Source organism: Colletotrichum jinshuiense, chromosome 2 (genome assembly GCF_051148585.1).
Source record: "Colletotrichum jinshuiense chromosome 2, complete sequence".
NCBI classification, from domain to species: Eukaryota; Fungi; Ascomycota; class Sordariomycetes; order Glomerellales; family Glomerellaceae; genus Colletotrichum; species Colletotrichum jinshuiense.
This window is the reverse complement of record NC_139309.1, coordinates 6,059,708-6,081,646: the sequence shown is the minus strand read 5'-3', so window position 1 is coordinate 6,081,646 and position 21,939 is coordinate 6,059,708. Positions and strand designations below refer to the sequence as shown.

The window sequence follows — 21,939 nt, the reverse complement described above, 5'->3', positions numbered from 1 at the left end:
GTTGCAGTTCATCAATATCTTAGTCAGAAACATGAAATTATGCGTAATGGGCGATCCGTATCAAACGCTATTGCCGAATGACGGCCCATCAGACGCGGGAGGCAGTCAGCTGCGTCTCAGCTGTTGAGGCCATTCGCGACGGTGGCTTTGCTGATGAGAAGATGGTGTGGGTCGAGATCGGTCCCGACGCCGTAAAAACCTCCATAATCGGTAAGACGCTGGGCGCCCGAGACTCGAACCATCTCCTACCCACGCTCACCCCTGGCCGTGAAGACTGGGCAGTATTGGGCAACTTCGTTGCTTATAGCGGGACAGTCCTGACCTTGAATCGGCTAGAGGACAGGAAATTACACTTCGACTTGTGTATTGATCTCTTCTACACACCACAGGCGGAGGACAACCAAAGATGTCCATGGTAGCAAAGCGCAGGACGCAGGAACATATTTAATGGGAGCGTGAAGAATAACTTATTAGATAAACAGCACACCCATCCTGCTAAAAGACGGGGATCCAGTCGCCTAGTTGTAGTAACGATTAAACCTCACTCTACTTCCCCCAATCTCGTCCTGCCCATCCTGCCCCAGGCGCTCCCCAGAAAGACGAGGAACGAACGCAATCTTACCGACGTCCTCAGTGCCCTTAACATCAGCCAGCTGGAACCGCATGTGACCCAAGGCATTTGCCCTCTCAAGCCCGTCTAAAGCAGAGCTCTGTTCTAATCCTTTGGCTTCGCAGTACATGTTGCCTATAACCAGGGAGCTCACATACCCAAAGATGTCGGGAACACATGTCCGGAAACGCAATACCATGTTCACGATGGCAAGACCTTCCAGCAGGATCAAGACAGCGACCGCCAACCCGAACCACGTCCAGTCACAAACATAATGCAGGCCGAGATCTTCCGTTACTGCCGCAGGCGTCTGAACAACGTGCGCTTGGTGGTAGTAGGAGGAAAGGTTCCCCTGCCAAAACATCTCCGACGCCGAGGCGTACCAATATGTGTTGATGACATGCTGAAAACGCTCTTCAAATTCCGCGAGCGGCATCTGCCAGAGATCTAGAATTCTGCTGGCGGTACCCGTGGAACCAGAAAAGATGAACCTTTCGGTCTGGCTTGAATCATACGATGCCTCCGAGCTACCCATAGTGCAGAAATGAGGACGTCGTACGATGTCCAGGATGTTCGTGATCAAGCCCGTCTTTTGCGTAACTTGCTGCTTGCGGCGAGTGGCGACGACTTGGCAGACCTGTCCATTGCAAGTCAACTTCGTCTCAAGAACCCGAGGCAACATGGTACATGTGGCCAGTGAGATTGGCAGTCCGCCCTGCTGTGCCGTGCCCCATGTCATCTGGGCCATAGAGCCGTAGAAAATCGTCATGGGCTGGGTCATGTCAGATACGAACTGGGTCCATGACGTGTTCGTCATGTATATAAAGCTGGTCAGATTGCGGCTCCTAGCGAATTCCTCAGGGAATACAATGGAGGTGGTGCCGTTCGGGAAAGTTCCACCTCCAGAGTAGTTTACCACAAGCGGCTCCTTGAGGCTTTGCTTGAATGTTTCGGTATCTGTTAGCTCTAGGGATGAGCATTGGATGTCCATATTGACCGACGAGACGACAAATTCGGAGGCCACGCCGTCACCAAAAGCTTTAACAGGAATTCCGATCAGGTTCGTGTAGCTCGCAGCGTTGTTAGCGCTGGTTAGAGGTTTCCATCCAGAGGGGTCGGCCTCCCCGGTTCTCGAGTCCGAGATTGAGGTTTTCGGGTTCCCCCATAAATCCCTCGGCGACTCCCGTAAGGTTTCGGGAGTTGAAAGTGATGAGAGATAGACTGTTGAAATACGAGAGACGGACTGTGGATCCAAATAAACTCTGCTTAGGAAATCCGGGCCCAGATAAGTCACATTTTGGGTGGAATTCGAGTAGAGTGGCCTCTTAGATAGCAGACGCAAGCTAAGCGCCTGGCCGCCTAACGGTGATAGAAGCCAAACGGCGGTCGTGACGATGCCGATGGCGCCAAAGTTGCGCAGCACAAAAACCCGCTCCAACGCCGAAAACAGAGAAGTTGCACCAGACAGATGCTCTAGAAGCTTTTGTCGCCCCGCCGCGTGAGTGAGTGATGATTCTGAGACTTGCGGAGCCCACATGCAATGCCCGAAGACTTACGCGTAGTGACATCCCGTCCTGGCTCCGATACAGAGCAATGGACTTCATAGCCTTGCCGCATATAGCTGCAAATACAATGGGAAGATGGTGGGTGAGAGGAGCAAGGCGTCCTGGATTCGATCGCCTGTAACCGATTGCGGCCTTTTATCCTGCCAAGCCGAGGCGATTAAAAGGCCTGCGTATCCGTCAACATGGAAGGCGCCCATATCAGACATCAGTTCGCAGTTCTTACCGAGAAATACCAGAGGCAAGAGCGCCAGCACTATGTCAACTGCTAGACTAAGCCATGAGCGCTGCAGCGGCCTTGCTTCCTGTGCAGCCTTCTGCCTGATATTCACAACGTCTGGGCCAGAGCCCTGTGGAGTTTTGCATGCTAGAGGGACTGATTCCGATCCTGATGAGCCGTCGGCGTGGTAAACGGATTTTTTCTTGAAAATAGTAAACATGACTGAGAACTGCACAGTCTAAGCAGCAATTTCTACGCGTGGTTCTCCGATGTTTATTAGGCCTACCTATGGATCCTTCGCCCAAGGGTCCAGCGTCTGTAAATGATGCACCGTAGCCCCTTTTTGTGTGCTTCGGCCGAATGGGGCTGGACAGTCATAGGTGTAGAAACGCGGCCGTACTCTGGCCAATCCTTGCCGCAATAGGCGGACAGATGCAAGCCAAACCTGCAACCACGCTTAACCGAGGGCTGACAAGCAATTATAGCACCGCCCAGGCTGTATGTGATTCCGTTAATATCGTGTCTACATGGTTCGATCTTCCGCCCCGCCTCAGCGGACGACACCTGTGCCACACCCACTGCACACCACGTGCAAAGAAAGCTGGCCACACAGCCCTATCGATGCGCAAGCAGTCAGCTCACACAGGAAACAGCCAATAACGTCCCACTTTATCGTTGTAGCAACGAATGCAAAGCTGCACTGAATGTCCGGATTGGTGATTGGCGAAATAGACTCCCTGTTAGTTTGGCCACGACCTCTTCCGTTGGGCACTTGTTATTACCACGATGCCGCATGGAACCGGTGCCCGCGAGCGATATCATACTGTTAAGGGAGCATGTTGAAGGCGACAAAGGAGCGTTTGGCGCCGCCATACTCCGTATTTAATTTGCCAAGCCTGCTCAAGACTCTGATTTCTTGGCAACTTTGCCTCTGCCACTACTGCTAACCTGCCTGTGTTTCCCGGGCCCAGTTTTAACCTCGTATCCCCAAACCGCGCCACCTGCCAGCTTGCTCAGCCTGCTCAGCCTGTTCGCCCCGGTCGCGCGACCCTCAGGCGGCAAACGGCACTAGAGCAACATATTAGCATATGATGAACTTTGTATGAATTCCGTTTGACATCATCCCTAGTGACCAATATAATATATTATAGATAGAAACCAGCTTATAATTTTATATACAAACTGATGTTATAGTAACTATAGAGTTTTCACTTAGAGTTATATATTTAGAATATAAGATTTAAACGCTTCTAAGTAATACAAAGGAAGATGTCTAGAATATAGGTAATAAATATAAAATAGTTAATATCTAAAAAAAAAAAACATTCTAACAATCTAACTGGTAAAGAATATTTTCCAGTTTGAAGTTTCTTTTATAGTTCTCTTATACAAGATAGGCTGGACCTAATCTCTATGTTCTTATACGTACTTATATTGTCTACATTCTTACCGCTAGAAAGAGCGTTATACTTATTAAGTTGCTAGTATAACAGCAGGCTGACAGTGACCAACTGTAGCAACAGATTAAAACATCCGTCAGTGCAAGCAATCATGCTTGCGCTGCTGTCAACACTGCTTAAGGAGGACCGTAAGGACTGCGCTCTACGACTTACACCAATTGTATAGCTGTAGCATTACAGTTAGGTTGTAATAATTAGCTAGAGGGAGTATATAGCTAACTAGTGTTGATTTTTAATCTACTAGTTATAGAGGACTAAATAGAGGGAAACCAAGGTATAAGGAGGTTTTTTTTCCTTTACTTACGCCTTAAATAAAAAAGTCAACCTTTCCCAATGGAAAGCATTAAAGAAAGGCTGTCACGATAGCCTCATTCTGCCAAGCCTTTTCTTTGGCTACAGCACTTGGCAGCGCACATGTCCCGTGCGTCTGCACGTGACTAGCTCACAGGATCCCTACTTATACGAGCTCTTTGTCGTCCTTTCACTTACAGAGAATACAAGACACTTTTCCCTACAAATCTCTTATGCCCGCTGTGAGCTCTCTCGTCACAAAGGCGTATATAAATATTACCTTACATAATAGAATATATATATACTACTCACAAGAACGCCTAAAATGTACTGCATACCACCTTTCCTTTACTACAATAGGCCCTTCTTGTTCCCTTAACAAGATATCTACTTTCTTCCACAGTGTAACCACACCATCACTCCTAGAGATAATATGTTTTTCATGTCGCATAACTGAGTCTTTAATGCGCCGCTCTTCTGGGGGCAACGCACCATCATCAGCCACATCGGCAATGTCCTCCTCCAGCTCAAGCTGCAAGCCGTGCTCGAATTGAATAATATGAGTAGCGAACGCTGTAAAAGTATTAAGGTTCCACAAACTCTCCTTCTCATGGGCAAGCGCCTTTATAAGCTTCATTGCGGCAATACGCAGACTCAGCAAACGGCACTTAATAAGAACAAACGCTAGCAGCGGGATAAAGCCCATCTCAAATGTGAACTTGGCGCGGGGATGCGTATTGAAAATCTGTATGGCTTCTGCCTGCTTAGCAAGTTCTATAATCTTGTAGAACTTCGCTAGATGTAAGTCATAAACTGCCTCTTCACGAGAGAAGCATGTGTCGATCCAGATTTTACCGATAAGCCATTTTGATTGAAGTAGGTATCCGATAGTCTTCTCCCGTATAACACAATGCGAATATTTCTGGATCGTCTTGCGCTTTTCAAATGCTTGAAACCCTATGGCCCAGGTGTCAAGCAACGCATCGATCTCCTCCCGCTCTTTCATTGTTGAAGTATTAGGCTTAGGCCATGATTGGTCCCCAAGCCGATATCCGTCTGCCGCCCGTATGAAGCGTATAGTCCGTAAAAGCAATGGGTCCAACGCTGCTTGAACTTCGAGAAGACTACAAAATGGCGCAGTTGGGAAAGGACGTGGCGATGCGATATCAGGAAAGGTGTCTGGATGTACCCCAAGGCAAAAGGGGACAATACTTAGGCGACAAAATGCTGGCTCTAGGTAGTTTTTACTGAAGTCGGACTTAAACTGGATGCCGTTAAGGATGTGAATGCCGTGTCGACAGTGATCGATAGCTGCTTCAAAATCGCCGCGCAGCATTTCAATGCAGATGAAGAGAATGCATACAAGAAGCACTGTCTCCTGGTTGTTGGTTGTTCTCAGGTGTTTAATTGATTCGTTAAATTGTGCGACCGCAAAGGGATTTTGTTCGCCAGATCCATGTAACGGATTTCGGTTTAAATTTTCGTATAGCGAACTAATAGCCAGTGCGGCATGTTTCGTCGCAGGTTCTTGATAAGAGATCTGAGATACCAGATGTGTCCAAAAGTAACCATCAAAAGGACCAGCCAGACGGGGTGCAACTTCCCTCTGGAAGAAGGCCAGAGCTCGATGTTCAGTATATGGCGCCGTCTGCGTTGGCGGGGGACGTAGAAGCTGGGCCCACGAATACGTTCCCTCCGGCAGTAAAACATAGCCATCGCACTTCCGGCCCGTATTGACACATCGTTTGCATTCTGGACGCGCTTCATCGCACTTGACTTTACGGATCCTGGGCCAATTAGCGACTGTTAAGGAAGCAAGCGAAGTCCTCTTTGGGGTAGTTGTTTAATGGAGGGAGACTCACCTGCAGGTAATGCACCCTGTCTTTGACCGGGCTATGCCAAGTTGAGCCATCTGGAGGAGTCGATCTAGGTAGAGCAGGAGATCGTGTTGTTAAACAGCACTAGGAGGCTTGTGGCTCTTGTCTCATAAAAAGCGAGGTGGCCTATTGGAAGACATAAGTAATAATCTCCAGGTTTCAGAAAACGAAGCCTTTTAATATAAGTATAGTTACAGTTGACAGATGTGCTTTAAATAAGCTACAAGCCACATTGCGCGACGTTATTATTTGAGGTCTTGGTTTTAGAAGGGGGTAACGTAGGATGGTATGTAGTAACAGTTTCCTAGATAGTGATCACCACCATTACAACTTTACGATCTGCGATCGGGGCTTAAGTAGAGGTAATCTAGTATTAAAGCCACTTCTGGCGGGGCAATTGCGATCTGGCCAATTGGGTATTGTAAGCTTAAAATGATGTGTGATAAGAGAGTACTTATGCATGCCTGTAATCCTTCCTGTCATCACTGACTCGTTGACCGCAGCCACCGTCATATGACGAAGCGAGGCTGATCCAAAACTCCAGTTAGACGTCCGTGCGAAAACCTTCGTAGGCGCCTAACTGTCCCATCAAGCAAGGGGAAAAAGTCAAACCCCTTATCGACTCTAGTTCCCACCTTTTCTCCAAAAGCACTGATCTCTAAATATTTGACTAGGCAAATATTCCTAGGCATTATCGAGCAATAGTATACCCCGCATAAAGGGGGTTTTCACGTTTTACCGCACTCGATGGGCAAGAGCCAGTATCAACAATACACACGGAGCACGACCGGAACCATGAACGCTAATAGTCTGAATCGCAAAGCTGCATGAACACCAATTCATGCCGTCAGATGTATTGGATGACGTATCTTGAACGAATCGATCTATTGAGTTCTTGATTCTAATGCTAAAGATCACTTCCATTCGCCTAGTAAGAGTTTACTTATAATGTGACAAGTTGATATCTACACACAATGTCTTCAACTGAAGCTAGACAGCTCTATTCATTAACTCATACAACCTTCTTTGCTTCATGCTTACTGTCGGTTAAGGTGCCTTACACCGTCTTATAAGCGGACAAGGCCGGGCAAGGCCGGACAAGGCCGCCCCTAAAAACACTCACCTGGGAGGGTTTTGTTATTGTTTTTAATATAACCTGGTTCCCTCAGGCCCCTTCCAGAGTCTGTCGAGGCCCTGTAGAGATAAGATATATCCCAATGTAGCAAGACATCAAAAATGCTAATCCCATTTTAAACCCTAATTTTACTCTAGGAACGCTAATTCCTAGATTTTCAACCGGGTTAAACTTTCCAGGCATTGAATTGAATTGGCCTATCCCGCAAAAGGTGTTTTCTGACGTCTTGTCGTACTCAATGGGATAGAACTTGTAGAGGGTCTTTCTATAACGTGTGTAACGCTGCCCTTATGTAGAACCGAGATGCCAGTTAATGAATTCCACTTTTGGACGTTTAAAAATTCTTTCTTTTGCCTTCCAAAGGGATTGGAATACAGACTTGTAATTATCAATTCATCTGTGTGGGTGGTAGTCTAGTCTGTTTGTTGGTGCCATTATTACTAAGACAACATGAATCCTAGAGTTTACGCATAGACCGATCTTCCTAAACACAACCCTCACTCTGGAACTCCCTCTCAACCCTCATCTCAACATCGTGTCTGTGGGCCTGTCCCTTTTTCTTTTTGTCCTTGTGTCTAGAAGCGGGCAGAATCTGGGGTGGCAGCACAGCAACCGGGGCGGCGGACGTGGGAGGAACGGTGGCGGGGATAGAGTAAGCGGCAATGGCCTGGTTCATGACAGACTGGAGATTGTCCATGCCTTCACCCGCTATTCTTTGTCCGGCTTTGGGGACTTTTTCAGCTAATGCTCGGCTTAGCGCCATACTGGAGGTCTTCTGCCTCTGCAGAGACTCTAGCACGAGGCTGCTGACGCCAAGTTTATCTAGAATGGGTTTCCGAGAGACTAGATCATTGACAGTAATTGTAGTCTGGCCGATAATCATGTCTGTAGTTCGGCGCAGCTTGAGAGACTTCGCAGCGGTAAGGTCGCCAGCGGCTCGAACGCTTGGCGTAGCTTGTTCGATGGTGATTTGAGTCTGCTGAGAGGCAGTAAGTAGTTTTTTTGCTGTAGAGGCACTGCCATCGAGGACAAGGACAGCAGCATCGACCATTTGAAGCGAGTTGAACACCGGGGCGATGGCCATCTCAATATCATCAAGGTTGTCGCACCTTTCAATACCTGGCCACTTGAGGGGCATGGCGACAAAGAATGCTGCCTGGTAGAGGAGAGTAAATATCAAAAATTGAGTTTTCATTCTGAGTGATGTATAATTGCCAAAAGAAAAAGGCTTCAGGGATTTTAATCTCGGTGTTTGTAGTAGTAAGGAATATATGAATGTTGGTTATTCTGATTCTTATTTAGCACTTTTATGAACTGTCTTTCATCGATGGAAGATGGAAGGAACTTAAATGTTCTAGTCGAGTCGAATGATAGTCCTAAGTTTATTTCCTATAAGAAAGACTGTTATTAGGGCCTTTCGCCACCAGCTCTTGTCTGCAACGGAATATGATTGGCTATAGTCTTTGACATCAGTGATAACTGCTGTGTTCGCCTGGTAAGCCAGACTTCTAATGCAAAGCATTTCCCGTCGGGATCGGCTTTGTTCATTTGAGTATCCGTGAGCATTAGCCGAAGTTCTCGCATGGCTTTACCTGTTTTTGATTGCATAAACAAATTTAGCCGCTTGATAGCAACTATCAGACTGAATGACTGTTGGATAGAGGCTATGTAAGGAAATTTTCTATTTTATGTAGGTGTAGAAAAGAAAGGAAGATTTTTTCAACGCACGATGGATGCTTAGACAATTTACGTAGACATATACCCGTTGCGAGAAGTGAGGGGGCCGAGCATGGTGTTTGTAAAAGTTGGTGAACCCGGAAGCTGTGTGTTTCACTTCATCTCAGCCGCCCGCCATCGTAGATTCACCACCTGTCAACCTCCATTTGGCCTTTAACCGTTTTGACGTGAAAAGGATAACCACACAGACCAGTTCAACTGGTATGGGTCCGTGTCAAACTATTGTAGGTCATGAAACAACAGACATCAGACGTTCTAGTGTTACGCTTTTCTTCACAAGACAACCGAGCTCTCATGAGTTTCAGATCTACAAAAGTTAAACCCGCTTTAATAGCGTTGTAGCAGGCTGTTGCAACAAAGACTCACCAACAGAACCAGAAATTCCTGCTCCATAGTACCAGTGTCCGTCATTATCACGAACGTGCGCTGCTAAGACACGGGTTTGCTGCTAGATGACAACTAAGTCGCTCTGCGAACACGTCTCTACTCGGGTGAATGGCGTCGGTCCGAGACTTGACAAGCACGGGCTTCCTCTTTACGCCATCGGCCCAGCCTGAGCAGATGTCTATCTTCAGCGTATCATGAAGGCCAAACTACGTTTGAATACGCCGCCTTTCTCCAAGCTCACGTTAAGAGCCAATTCCTGACTTTCTCTTGAAAGCGATTCTCGCCTTGCTAGGACGGTACGTTCGCTGTAGTGCCTTAACCCAAGACGAGGATGGGGAGCACTCTAACTATTTGATTCTTAGCTTCCTAAGGCCTTTTAATCAGGAATCAACCCATTCAGCGCAGTCGCTCCAGCCAATGGAATTCGGCTTTTTGACTGATGGTGCTGCCTAAGGCCTCTGGTGAGTCGAACATGCTGACCAAGAGGTGCTACCGCTCTTCGACCGGCCTCACTGAATTTTGTTCGCGCTTTGGAGTGTCTAACCCGTTACTGGTTCGCCCGCAGCAAGATGAACGTGTGGCAATTTATTGCAGTATATTGAAAATCCGCCCTACAGCCTTTTATTCATCTAATCACGCTGGCCATTGTTTTTCTAGTTCCAGCTTATGAAAGCTGCATATCATTGAGCTACGCGAGTTACTTGAATCGCCACTCAAGCGAGTTGTCGCAAAGTCGCAGGCAATGGACAGAACAGCGTTTTTTTGGGCTTGCTGGGGCTTCATTTGTGCTTCCGAACACCCCAAGGCTACGCGTTGCGTTTTGAAGGAAGCAGCCTACATCTAATTACCAGACTCAATCGAGAGACGTGGTCAGAGTTTAGAAAATTGGTCTTGCTTGGTAGTTATGGATACCGACTGGAACCGCCCAACGGCATGCGACTGCCCAGACCGCACCGAAAAAGACAGAACACTTCCCCAATGACCGAAATGATGAAGTTTTTGAGATATGATGAACACCCAAACACCCTCTGGTCAAACCGCGATTTCTATCTATCGATACGGACATGGTAGTGCCAAAGCTAAGGACATTGTTGAACGCAAGCTTGAGGATCCAAGTTGCAGCGCCTGGCTGAAGCTGTCGAACTGAACTTCAAATTGAAGTTACTTTCTGCATACCTAGGCATCCTTGCCAAGGATGATTTAGACCAAGTCGATCTGGTGGTTGTCTATTCTCCCTGTCACATATGCCAATTGGTACTCCATTCCTCTCAAGTCCCACTGGTTTCTGGAAAACGGTGCCAGTCTACGGAGGCTCTACATTCGGTTTGGAAAGCTTCAGATTTCACCGTTCATCACGTCATTAGTCATGCGCAACTTTACAGGAGCAAATCGACGAACACGGCGATTTCACTCGCATAATTCTTGTAATCGGCTCCACCCGTTACATTTCTTTCTCCACATTTTCCGCTGTGCTTAAGTGCCAGAATAAGACAGGAGACAACCACAAATCGCTTCGGGGCGCAGCTGAAATTCCTCACCATGTGGATCCGAGATGTTATTTACGTGGTCGAGATACTCGGTGCCTTCTGGGATCGACTCCGACCTCTGGTAAGCCCCGGCAGGGATTACTTGATCTCGGCCCGGTCGACAATCCGGTCGACTCAAAGCCATGTTAAATGCTGAGCTGAGGTTCTGCATCCCTCGAGCCCTGGCCATCACGTGCGGGCCAGTTTAGAAGTGGGCAAAGTCATAGTGTGGTGGAAAAGTCTACGAGGCGATATTACTCCTCAATACACTAGAGAATGCGAGCCAACAGCTCATCTGCGTCGATGCGTTGGCGTAAGTTCACATTATGGTTAGATTGACGTCAGCAAACGTCCAGCTGCACAGCTATCCCATTGAGTGCCAACTAGGTAAAGGAGCATGAGACTTATGAATCATGTCTGAGGCAATGTCCACTACCGGTACGGCTTTAAGATCGGCGCTACGGCTTTAAGATCGGGGCCTAGGCAGAGATTTGATGGTAAAATCCACCTCTAGCGGGGCAGTTGCGACCTAGCCAATTAGATACCGTGGTCATGAATTAAGGTAAAGTGGTGCCTCGTAAAGTCTGATCGCTAGTCTAGACTATTATCGGCACTTAACTGCGCAGGAAAGCAGCGCACGGCTAAGGGTCGTCATATATTGCCGGATGTAGCTCCCGAAAGCGAAATATGTCAAGTAAGCAGCTTTGGAATAATTAGGGTAATGATCATGCTAGGGCTAGCCTCACGCCTTCCATCATACGACTTAAATCGCTACACATCCTTTGGAGGGGCCGGCATAGCCTAGCAGAGCTTGAAGAGCCACAATGTAGATAGCGGTCACAATGTGCAAATGTTTTCCTAAGCCGATGGTTCGTGCACAAACTCACTCTGCCCCAATTGGCCTCCAGCCTAAGCTCACAACACAAGCTCCCGCCTTTTCAGGATTTAGAAGGGAAAATACACGCAATGAGGCTCCGATAATTATAAAATAATACAGCAGCTGCCTCCCTCGTTATTCTTAAAGGACAATAAGGCTGCGCGTATAGCCGCCTCAAAGACATCGTCAACTCCCTTACCGCTAAGACTAGAGCACTCGAGGTATTTCCAGGCACCAATCTCCTCGGCAACAGCACAACCCTCCTCGTAAGTAACAAAGCGCAACGATTCCTTACGCATTTTCTCAATAGCGACAGGATTTTCACGGAGATCTTGCTTTAATCCGACGATAATGGTAGGGACGCTAGGGCAGAGACGTGAGGCCTCCTCTACCCACTGTACTAGTCGTCAGCTCAAGAGCTAAAAGCGCTAAGGGTGCCAGACCACTGGAACGAACCTTATGCTTGACGTTGTCAAGGGAATCAGGTGTGTCAATGGAGAACCCGATAAGGATGACACGAGCGTTGGAATATGCTAGGGGACGTAGCCTCATGTAGTCCTCTTGTCCGGCGGTATCCCATAGCGCCAGCTGAACTGACTTACCATCTATTCTGCAGTCTGTAACGTAGTTTTCGAACACGGTTGGGGTCTTAATCTCAAGGCTCGTTAGTCATTAGGTTTAGAGTAGACAGATGCATGTAGTACTAACGTAATGCTAGCAATGAGGGTTTTTAGTAAGGGTTATGTCTTTAGAATCAGAAGAAAACAGATGGCATACCATAGGGAAATAGCCTAGGGTGAAGACGCTCAGCAGACTAGTCTTTCCGCAAGCACCGTCACCAATAAAGACGAGCTTCCTACAGATATGTAGTCAGTAAGCAGAAAAGGTGAGGTTTAAAGCCGCCAGCAGAGCGAGGCTAGGCAGCTTGATAGTCTGGAAAGCCGCTTTAAGCATGGTGCAACGGCCTCTTAAGAAGGCCGACGGACTAAAGAGACGGATTTATGGGGTTTGATGTGAGTTGTGCAATGAAGTTGTACCTTCTGATGATGCTTTGGGGGTAGTTCGCCGCTGCCATAGCTGCAATCATCTACAGGAAAAAGAGGACGTAGAGAGATATCAATCCAAGGCTAAATAGGACTCCCTGCCATGGGCGGTAATGTTGATGCAAGTGGCAGTGACGGAGTCAAATAAGAATCGAACCAAGAGAGTAGTGTTGGGCATCCACGGAAGCAGTCGTATGGTTGCATCAGGGGGCGTATAGAGGCAGCGTCAATAAACAGGCAAGCTACCGTTTCAGTAAATGTGCCGGGACCGTCGGTATTCAATATAACTATATGTTCCTAGATACTTCTGTATTATTAGTTGAACAATAGAGTTTAGGGCCGATAGATCGGCACATGATCGAGTTACAGCGAGAGTGGTTTCCCTAATCTGGCATGCCGGTATGCCGGTATGCCGGTATGCCGTAAAAAGACGTTTTTCCCATTGAGTGCTAGTAGACTTCATCTTTGCCAAGATTTGAAATATCCACTTTAGTATCCAATTTTACTCCAAGACTTGTATTTACTTAGTAATTAATTAGATTAAAACTTTTATTTAATAACTTTAATTAGTTTACCCGTCTTCAGCAAAATGAGGGTCTGAGGCACCCGATGCAATATTGATGCTTTGGTTCAACCTTGAAAGGCTGCTTGCATACGCTTCATTTTTCATATACATTGCAGTTTACAGATCGCCAGCATTTAAGCCCAAAATGGGACGTTAGGGACGGTCAGAGAAGATGTAGAACAGTGGATGATAATAGCAGATCCATTATTACTAAATCTTTTCTTTTATGCCACAGTACTTCACCTGATGCAACCGTAACATCTAGGCTTATTACTTTAGTCTATAATCTATATATCACAGGAAAGAGCAAATAGTTTTCACAAGAGATTCATAGGAAAAGGGGTCTTGTATTCTCTAGAAGCGAATAGGGACAAAGAGCCCGTATACGTATTAATCCTGCGAGCTGATCAGGCGCAAGCACACGGAGCAGTTGGGACGCCAAGAGCCCAAGGCTAAGGAGAGAGTAGCTGAATGAAGCTATCGTGACACTAGATTCTACTCGTACTGCAGTCGTTCCATCAACCATCTCATCCTTGACCCATTATTGTCGGTTACGCAGAGGCACCGGGTTCAGAGCAGGCAAACGCGTAAACTAGAGACGAGCCAACATACTTCGTGCTCTCCGCAAACCATTCGCCGCCATCCTTAGTGACAGGGACGCAAGTCCCAACCGTCTTGTTGGTAGTCTTGTCGACCACAGCAGTGACCTCTGGCTGGGCCCAAAGCGGAATGTTGTCATCGACGCACGCCAGCTCAAGGTCGAGGTAGGTGGAGTTTGTTGCATCGTCGGTGATGTTGAATGGATTGCGGCAGATAGGATCGGTGATGTAAGTGTTGACCGTCCGGATTGCAGTCCAGGTAGCGGTGCCTTTGATGGCGCCAAGCGAGTCGGCAACTTCGGTAAGTTCCTGGGTGGTTGTTGGGGTGAAAGGGGCCCAGGCAACGAACTGGGAACCGTGGGGATAATCGAAGTAACCCATGTTAATAGGCGGAAGTGCGGCCGAGGCAATGGCCATAAGGGAAGCGCCAAGAGTAAGAGAGAGCTGCATCGTAGTTTTTAGAATGCAAGTCTTAGCTGGATGTTTGTAAATTGTCGACAATGTCCTATTCTCCTGTATTCCTAGGGTTTTATAGACTCTTAAATACCTTTGTAAAGTTCAATATTTAAATAACACTCCCTTTGATATGATACGGCGTATGAGGCATTATGGATTTCTCGTATTAACTGACTCGCTACCTCCTCCTCGTTCAACCCCTGTGGATCAGTTTACGGCTTAAACACGAAGGATCCCTGTAATGCTTGTTTTCTCGATTGATGCTGCATTCTATTTAGCTTGAATGCATGATGTTACTAATTTAGACTCCTATCTAGCCTGTAGAGCCCTTGTAGTAGGGCTTCTTGTCATGTGCTGGTTATGACGGAATACGAGCGCTAGCTATAAAGGGCTACAAGCAGAAGTATGCTAGGGATGAATGCAAAGGCACCGGCACTTCATCCCGGTGATTTAAAATTTAATACTGAGTGTAACACGAGAGCTTACAGCGGGTATAAGGAACTTGTGGGAAAATGCCTTGTATTCTCTGTAAGTGAAGAAATGACAAAGAGCCGACATAAGTAGACAACTTGTGAGCCTGTCACATGCAGGCGCACGAGACATGTGCACTGTCAGGTGCTACAGCCAAAAAAAGGCTTGGCAGAATGAAGCTATCGTGACACTTGTGATAGTATAACGCTAAGCTATAAAGGGTCAGCACTAATGAATATATATCAAGAATGCTAGTCTTTTACACTAATATACTATAATGTTACATTGCTTGTTGTTCTTGAAGATTTAATTTAGTTATAGGTGTGGGAAGTAAAGTATATTGATTGACTTAATCTTTAGTTCTATAATTAATAAACAGTTCTAGTCTTAAAACCTTTATACTTATCAGCTCACTTAGAGATTAACCAGCTAAGGAACTTCTGTAAGGTAATTAAGGGAAATAGTGTAAATAGCTAATTAGATGGGTGGATGCATTTAACTATTACATTCCATCTGAAACTGCTAAGCATTCCAGTTTCACTTACTATAGAATAACTGTTTATCTCTAGAGCCACAACAGTGGTTAGATCTAGTTGAAATTAGGCTGATTAGACCTAACTTGACTAGAATCCCTACCTACCCTAAATATTATAGAGAGGAAGAGAGTTTGCCTTGTTAGCTAGTGGTTACACCTAAAAAGTATGCAGTTGCATCTATATAAAGAAAAAGAGCTCTTAAAAAGGAAATAAATTATTTAAAATTCCAATTTATATATCTCTCATTATTAAGAGTAATTTTTCTATCTAGATTACCCTAGTTAGGCAAATATATATATTCTAATTACTAATAGTAGAGTAGTTGCTTTTATAGGGAAAGCGCGGTCCTATTTCTTGCTTGCTATAATAGGCTTACCCTATATATGACCTTGCTAAACATTACAGCCAAGATAACACAATGCGATACTTACAGTTCAACCTTAGTAAGGCCTACTATAGAGCTTATAATGACGACCTTTTTGTTATCTACTTGTTGGCATCCTGACTTGTAGTATTTTCCTGCCGCAATAGGTTAGATGTATATAAAAGTTTAAATAATTAGCTAAGTTGGCATTAGATGAGGTTGGCTCTAAACTCTTACTAGCTATCTATACTAACATCTATAAGTTGGAAATTGCCTATATGGCAAATTAATGTTACCTATTTATTATAAACTTCATAAAATTATTCATAACAACTAATTATTTTACGTTATTTTAATAATATAGGAAATGTTCTATTAGATAGTTAAGCTTTTAAACTTCTTCCTTTACAAGCTGCTAGTTCTATTAAGTCTATAAAAAGGTAGGACTATAGATGAATTACGTTTAATAAATCGCCCATCTAATCAAGAGGACTAAAAACGCAACAAGAGTAGTAAACTCAACAGTATAACAGTATATATTCTTAACTCTTAGAACCTAGTTCCTAAAGCAAAACTTGGAGTACTAAAATATTAAATCTATATAGTGTACACATAAACGGCTCGAATAAACTCTATTTGATCTATATAAAGCGACATTGTGATGTTTAGAAACGCTGAAAAAGGTGATTGCTTGTCCGCCACCTTTGCATTTAGACCGGCACCCTGCTAAGGAAGGCGTTATTCGTTCAAATCTTGCCACCGCAACAAATTCTCATCCCTGACTCCCGGGAACGCCTTCCGTTACCCTCGGGAGAGACATCCGCCACTCTCGGGAGCTAAATCCGATGCATACTGATGCCGTGTTTTCCGGCTAGTGGAAAGCAAACTCCAGTTCGCCTAGACCATACACGGGCCTGTGATTCGCGAGGGATAGCATCAGAGTTCATCGTGTCGGTTAAGCAAGTCGTCTGAAAGTAGCTGTTAAATGGTCCGGTATCAAAATCTATAATATACATTCAGCTTTTAGAGAAGTCCAATTATAGTAGTTGTCCTTCTCTATGACCCCCTTACTTCTACTTTACGCTAAGACACTTGGCGAGGTGAGCTGACACCGCATAACATGAATAGATGTTGGCAGCACTCTGAACACTACATGCCAGGGCGCAGCGTTGACTTGATCAATCTAGGACTGCTTGTATAACCCACCACCCAGCTGTGTGGCCAGCCCAGCCTCATCTCTCCCATCGTTGTTTTTATGCAATGAACCAGCAGTTCATCCATCATCCATGTCAGTTCTCTTGTCTAGATAGGGAACAAACCAGCCAGCGACTTTCCGGGTTCTTCTTCCCAAGGCTGTGAGTGGCTTATGTGGCTCTTGCTTCTCCAGTGTGCCTCATCTTAAGATTGATCAGCGTCCTGGAGCAAATGGGCTCCGAGAATAGCACCGACGGTAAACGCCAACGCTAGAGCCGACGGGATGCCTACTCTCGTATTTGTCTATTCTCCATAGAAAACATAGAATTAGGGCTCCATGATATCAGTCGGCTCCGGTGCATCCCTGACTAGCCGACAGTGTATCTACACCTTGGAGCACTGGGAGACTTCCCAACCAGCACAACCTTGTCTCTGCACCCCGTGATTACGAGATCATCATCAACGGGTCCCTGTGAAGCTCTGGTGAACATCCGTAGCTGGCATTATTATCGTCAATTTGATATATAAGGGGATGAATAGAACTACCACAAGACCTCTTGGAACCTTTCACCACCATCGCACTCTTCAACAATCAGCCACATCAGTCTCTACATCCACACAATCACTTGATCTACTCCAGTAACAATTATCAAAATGCAGTTTACAAACAATCTTGCCGTTGCGGCTTCCTTTATCGCTGCCGTCACCGGCGCTACCCTTTCTTTCAACGTCCATAGCCGCCAGAACAGCGGCACCACCAACTCCATTGCCCCAGCCGCGATCCCCGCCTACTTCCAGCTGATGGCTCTCCGTTCCGCCAGCCCCGTGCACTTCTCCCGCTTCCAGGCCGCCAAGGGCAGCATCTTCCTCCAGCTCCCCAACCAGAACGCCACCTGCGACGAACCTGAGGTTAACGACGCCGCCACCTTCTACCTCACCCGGGACGGCGGCCTCCACCTCTACGCTGCCGCTGACACGCCCCAGCAGCTCTACGCTGACCTCTCCAGCATGGGCCAGGGCAAACTCGGCTACACCACCGGCCGCCAGGCTGCTCCTGCCAACAGCGAGACCACCGGCTTCACCATCGACCAGTACGGGGACCTCACCCTCGAGGGTGCCGGTTTCCTCGCCTGCCCCAACAGCCTCGAGGATTCGTGGTCCGTTTGGATTTCCGCTGGCATTAACAACCCTGCTGGTAACACCAACTGCCTTGGCGTCTCCATCCGCGCTGTCGAGGTCGCTAAGCCTAACAACTGTGTTTATACTTCCTAAGAAGTATACTGGAACAAGGCTAGGGTGGCTCGGTTCAACACCGCCACAGGGTTATAAACCTCAGCCTTGGGAGCTTATATAACAATAGCTACCTATAGGTGTGATATTTCATTCTCTCTTCATAAGTGACTCTAATTAGAGGTCGAGAAAGGGAGGGACATCACGTAGGATATTAGGCAAACAATGTCTTCCGTTAGGAAAGGGTTCTTTTGCCTAAAAGATAATTCTACTTACGGTCCCCTTCTATCAGCCCCCTCTATATTATAGTTTGATATTTAATAGTAGATTTCTCTAATAATTGACGGAAGTCGTGGAGCGCAGTCCTCGTGACCCTTTTTTATAAGCTGTATTGACAGCAGTGCAGCCATGATTGCGTGTAATGACGGATATTTTGGTTCATTGTCACAGTTGGTCACTTTCAGCCACTGTACAATGGTTTTCTTCTTGATAAGCTTCTTCACGGCGGCCCAGGACGCAACACACCTTGAGCCACTCGACTGGGATAGCCTCATGCGCATCGAAATACTCCATCGTAAAACCAGAAATAGAAAGAGCAAAACAGTCCAGTACCTCATCATTATTTACTACACGAACCACCCCGAAAGGAAAGGAGGTTGTTCGATAACACACCAGGCCATCAAGGTATCGGGTTCCATTGCAGTGCAAACCCACTGCCATTCCGACTTTTGACTTCTTGACAAGCATTTCTAATGCCCGTTCGATAAACTTGTGTTTACTTGTGTTTTGCTTAAGCTTTATAACGTAAATACTGTTGTAGGAAGCGAAATGAGATATTGCCTTGGAAATCACAGGTCAAGGTGCAATTGACGATTACATGAACAAACCATATATCTCACCATACATATTCCTCATGATTTACAAAGGAATTTTGGTTATAGTTGCAAACTTGGAACAGTAGGAACGGTAGGTTGAACCGCTTCCATACAACGAAAAGCAGAATGTCTCGAATTTGGTTGGGGAACACGAATCAATCGACATCTGAGAAACATCCCAGCAATCCAGCTGGCAAAGAGGCTTTGTAAATTCCCTTTCCTAAGAGGCGCGGAGTTGTTCAGCACAGCCTATCCGGATTCCTCGGGCTTGCGTCCGTACACGTTGGTCCTATTTCGTGTGAGTTACGTGTCGCCTGAAGGAAATAGGCAGCTTATATGAGACAGGTGCTAGCGTAACTCACAAATAAATGACGGTTTGGAGCTTGGGGTCTTTGAGGGCTTTGCGCGCTTCAGCAACAAAGACTCCAGCCGGTATGCTCTCCCACCCCATCACCTGGGTCAACAAGAACATGGAGAAACCCTCAAGGGACTGGTCGTGGAACTCCAGGTTGCAGATGCCAACTTCCTTCAATTTGGGATCCTTGGGCCAGCCTCCAATAGGCACGGGCCACCTATTCTCGACAACGTCGACGAACCCGGCCTCCTTTAAAGCGTTGGCAATCTTGTGATCGCCCCGGGATTGGTCCATTGACTTACCGAGCTGGTTAGCAGCCTCGAAGAAGATTTTGCCCCACCGGCGGTAAACGTGGTTTTCGGGAAGATCGTCCCCATACGCCTGGGATCGGAACTCGATGTCGAAGTCCTTGATTTCAAAGTAGCCACCAGGCTTTAAATTCTCAAAGATTTGTAGGTAGAAAGCCGGCCAGTTTGAGATGCAAGCCTCCATGTGACGGAGGTGGATGAAGTCGAAATCGTGGTTCCACGTCCAAGGCTGTTCAACGTCGTCGACTTGAAATTTGCAGTTGGGAGGCACCCAACCGGGCTGGATGGGTGAGATGTCGACTCCCGTCACCTCAGAATTAGGGAACTCGTCGGCGAAGTCGCTTCGTGCGTCTGTCGTTAGCTTCTATATTCTAGGGCGATATTGTTGACAGTGTTGAGTGCAAAACCTACATGGCCCAAATTCCAGTTCCCGTGCCCAAGTCGAGGACTCTCTGTGACGCTTTTTTAGAGACACAAGTAATGGAATAGCAGGAATTTAAGTATTTACCCCGGGGTTGTCTCCGAGCGGCGAGAGAAATAGCTTGTCGTCCAGGAGAAGGGTTTCCCAGTAGTGCCTTTCGATTCATAGTCAGATTCGGTTGATTGAAAGACGATGAGAAATTTCTGGCCCACGCACGCAAGATCAAGCCCTTCGTTCTGTTGCTCATCGTTCGGTCCCCAGTAGTCGGTCTTTTGCGTGTAAGTGCGGCCATGAATTCTACGGTACTCAGTGATGCTGGAGGCCAAGGAAGCGGTTGAATTTGTGGTTACACTTGATAGGTTTCTTTAGTTTAATTCTTATGAGGATCGTGGGACTAGTTCTGACTGACCTCTCTGAATCTGCCAGGGAGTCTTGATCGTCCTCCTCAGCTGCACCAGTAGGGTCCTAGCAAAGCATATTCTATTAGTATACTACGTCTCATTGGTTTGCTCTAGGCATACCCCCCTGGTGGGTGTATTTTTGACATTGAATGCATGTGTATTGTGAGTATTCTCACCGGATCGATGGCCTCTGTGGCGGGCTCGGTAGCAGGCGCGATCGTGGGAGTTGTCGCGGCAGCAGGCTCAAGGCCGGTTGCCGTCGCGGCGCTCTGGTCAGCTCCCTGCATTTCTACAGGCAATAGCGCTGACAATGGTTAGCTAACGGTTAAGAAGCCCCAGCTAAAAGTGTGTTGATGATTCAGAGCAAAGGAGAAAAGGTCGCAAGAGTCTTCAGCGGGTAGCAGGAAGAGGTGAGGCGATATTCCTTACCCCTCCTTTTATTGTAGGATGCTAACCCTTTTCAGTGATCCTGGATCTTGGCAGCACAGAATATGGTAGGATGCTCTGTATCTCGGGTTGGTAGCCGGATTCTCCGAGCGAATAAATGCCTCTCTTCTGACTCCATGCATGGGATGCATCCACTAAGTAGTTTTAGGCAGGATGGAATGTGTACCAGCGGCTGATAGTGACTATATGCAGTAATTAATCAAAAGATCTATTAGTGCAGGCAGGCGTGCTTGCGCTGCTATTGACGCTGCTCAACTAGCATCACGATGAATGAGCTCTGCGACTTAGACTAATTATGTGACTGTTCCGTGACATTATGCTAAAGAAATTATAGAAGCTAGCTCTATTAGAGCTGTGTAATTATTAAAAAGATAAAATCTCTTATTTCTTGAAAAGAAAGATGAAATGTTTGATTATACATTTTGTATTACTTGAAGGTCCCCTACTTAAGTATTTATAGTGCACTAGGGCCGCAAGACACAACAGTAAGGAGTGGACAAGAATATTAAAGGGAACTTAGGAATACACACTATCTGTAGTAAAATATTCTGAAACTCGTTGTATTCGCTCCTCTAGACCATAATTATCGAACACCCCTAATAGCAGAGTATCTTGTTTCGTTAACGTGCATTCCGTTACAACTCTATATAAAAAGTTGTTTACCAGCTCAGTATATACAATAGGCATCTCAATTTAAGACTAGATATTGTTGTCATATAGAGTATAATACTTAAGACAGACGGCTCTATTTACTACTTTTAGGCAAATGTATTACTAATTCCAATTCTCAAGACTCTTGGAAGATTGTTTAGGATCCTAGGGCTATATAGACAACGCTAGATATATGGAAAAGCTTAGGGTTTAATATTACGAGAAGAGTATAGGTGTTATATATCTCAAAATAATACCAGCCAATTTCTTACCTTGATATGGCTGCTTTTAATTATTTACCTAAAATAATCAGCCCCGGGTAAGCAGGGGTTGAACGCAAT

General features: G+C 46.3%; 8 protein-coding genes across 8 annotated transcripts; 2 read left to right on the top strand and 6 right to left on the bottom strand.

Annotated features, from left to right (window-relative positions):
- Positions 1–77: 77 nt before the first annotated feature.
- On the top strand, positions 78–419 carry EsH8_II_001583 (uncharacterized protein; the record flags this gene model as incomplete). The annotated part of the gene is made up of 1 exon (XM_083264881.1): positions 78–419. The coding sequence occupies one exon, from the start codon at positions 78–80 to the stop codon at positions 417–419; it is 342 nt and encodes a 113-aa protein (XP_083122203.1).
- A 99-nt stretch (positions 420–518) lies between these two features.
- On the bottom strand, positions 519–2,178 carry EsH8_II_001582 (uncharacterized protein; the record flags this gene model as incomplete). The annotated part of the gene is made up of 2 exons (XM_083264880.1): positions 519–2,090; positions 2,167–2,178. The coding sequence occupies 2 exons, from the start codon at positions 2,176–2,178 to the stop codon at positions 519–521; spliced, it is 1,584 nt and encodes a 527-aa protein (XP_083122202.1).
- Positions 2,179–2,210: 32 nt separating this feature from the next.
- Positions 2,211–2,612, bottom strand: EsH8_II_001581 (uncharacterized protein; the record flags this gene model as incomplete). Its single annotated transcript, XM_083264879.1, has 2 exons — positions 2,211–2,341; positions 2,399–2,612. The coding sequence occupies 2 exons, from the start codon at positions 2,610–2,612 to the stop codon at positions 2,211–2,213; spliced, it is 345 nt and encodes a 114-aa protein (XP_083122201.1).
- A 1,918-nt stretch (positions 2,613–4,530) lies between these two features.
- On the bottom strand, positions 4,531–5,149 carry EsH8_II_001580 (uncharacterized protein; the record flags this gene model as incomplete). The annotated part of the gene is made up of 2 exons (XM_083264878.1): positions 4,531–4,565; positions 4,636–5,149. The coding sequence occupies 2 exons, from the start codon at positions 5,147–5,149 to the stop codon at positions 4,531–4,533; spliced, it is 549 nt and encodes a 182-aa protein (XP_083122200.1).
- A 2,490-nt stretch (positions 5,150–7,639) lies between these two features.
- Positions 7,640–8,350, bottom strand: EsH8_II_001579 (cell wall mannoprotein 1 family protein; the record flags this gene model as incomplete). The annotated part of the gene is made up of 1 exon (XM_083264877.1): positions 7,640–8,350. One exon carries the CDS (start codon positions 8,348–8,350, stop codon positions 7,640–7,642), a length of 711 nt encoding a protein of 236 aa, XP_083122199.1.
- Positions 8,351–11,817: 3,467 nt separating this feature from the next.
- On the bottom strand, positions 11,818–14,339 carry EsH8_II_001578 (uncharacterized protein; the record flags this gene model as incomplete). Its single annotated transcript, XM_083264876.1, has 5 exons — positions 11,818–11,822; positions 11,882–12,077; positions 12,139–12,330; positions 12,460–12,538; positions 13,903–14,339. 5 exons carry the CDS (start codon positions 14,337–14,339, stop codon positions 11,818–11,820), a joined length of 909 nt encoding a protein of 302 aa, XP_083122198.1.
- A 3,225-nt stretch (positions 14,340–17,564) lies between these two features.
- Positions 17,565–18,182, top strand: EsH8_II_001577 (uncharacterized protein; the record flags this gene model as incomplete). Its single annotated transcript, XM_083264875.1, has 1 exon — positions 17,565–18,182. The coding sequence occupies one exon, from the start codon at positions 17,565–17,567 to the stop codon at positions 18,180–18,182; it is 618 nt and encodes a 205-aa protein (XP_083122197.1).
- Positions 18,183–19,264: 1,082 nt separating this feature from the next.
- EsH8_II_001576 (class I SAM-dependent methyltransferase) lies at positions 19,265–20,787 on the bottom strand (the record flags this gene model as incomplete). Its single annotated transcript, XM_083264874.1, has 7 exons — positions 19,265–19,304; positions 19,378–20,019; positions 20,090–20,130; positions 20,187–20,253; positions 20,316–20,450; positions 20,509–20,564; positions 20,677–20,787. The coding sequence occupies 7 exons, from the start codon at positions 20,785–20,787 to the stop codon at positions 19,265–19,267; spliced, it is 1,092 nt and encodes a 363-aa protein (XP_083122196.1).
- Positions 20,788–21,939: the final 1,152 nt, after the last annotated feature.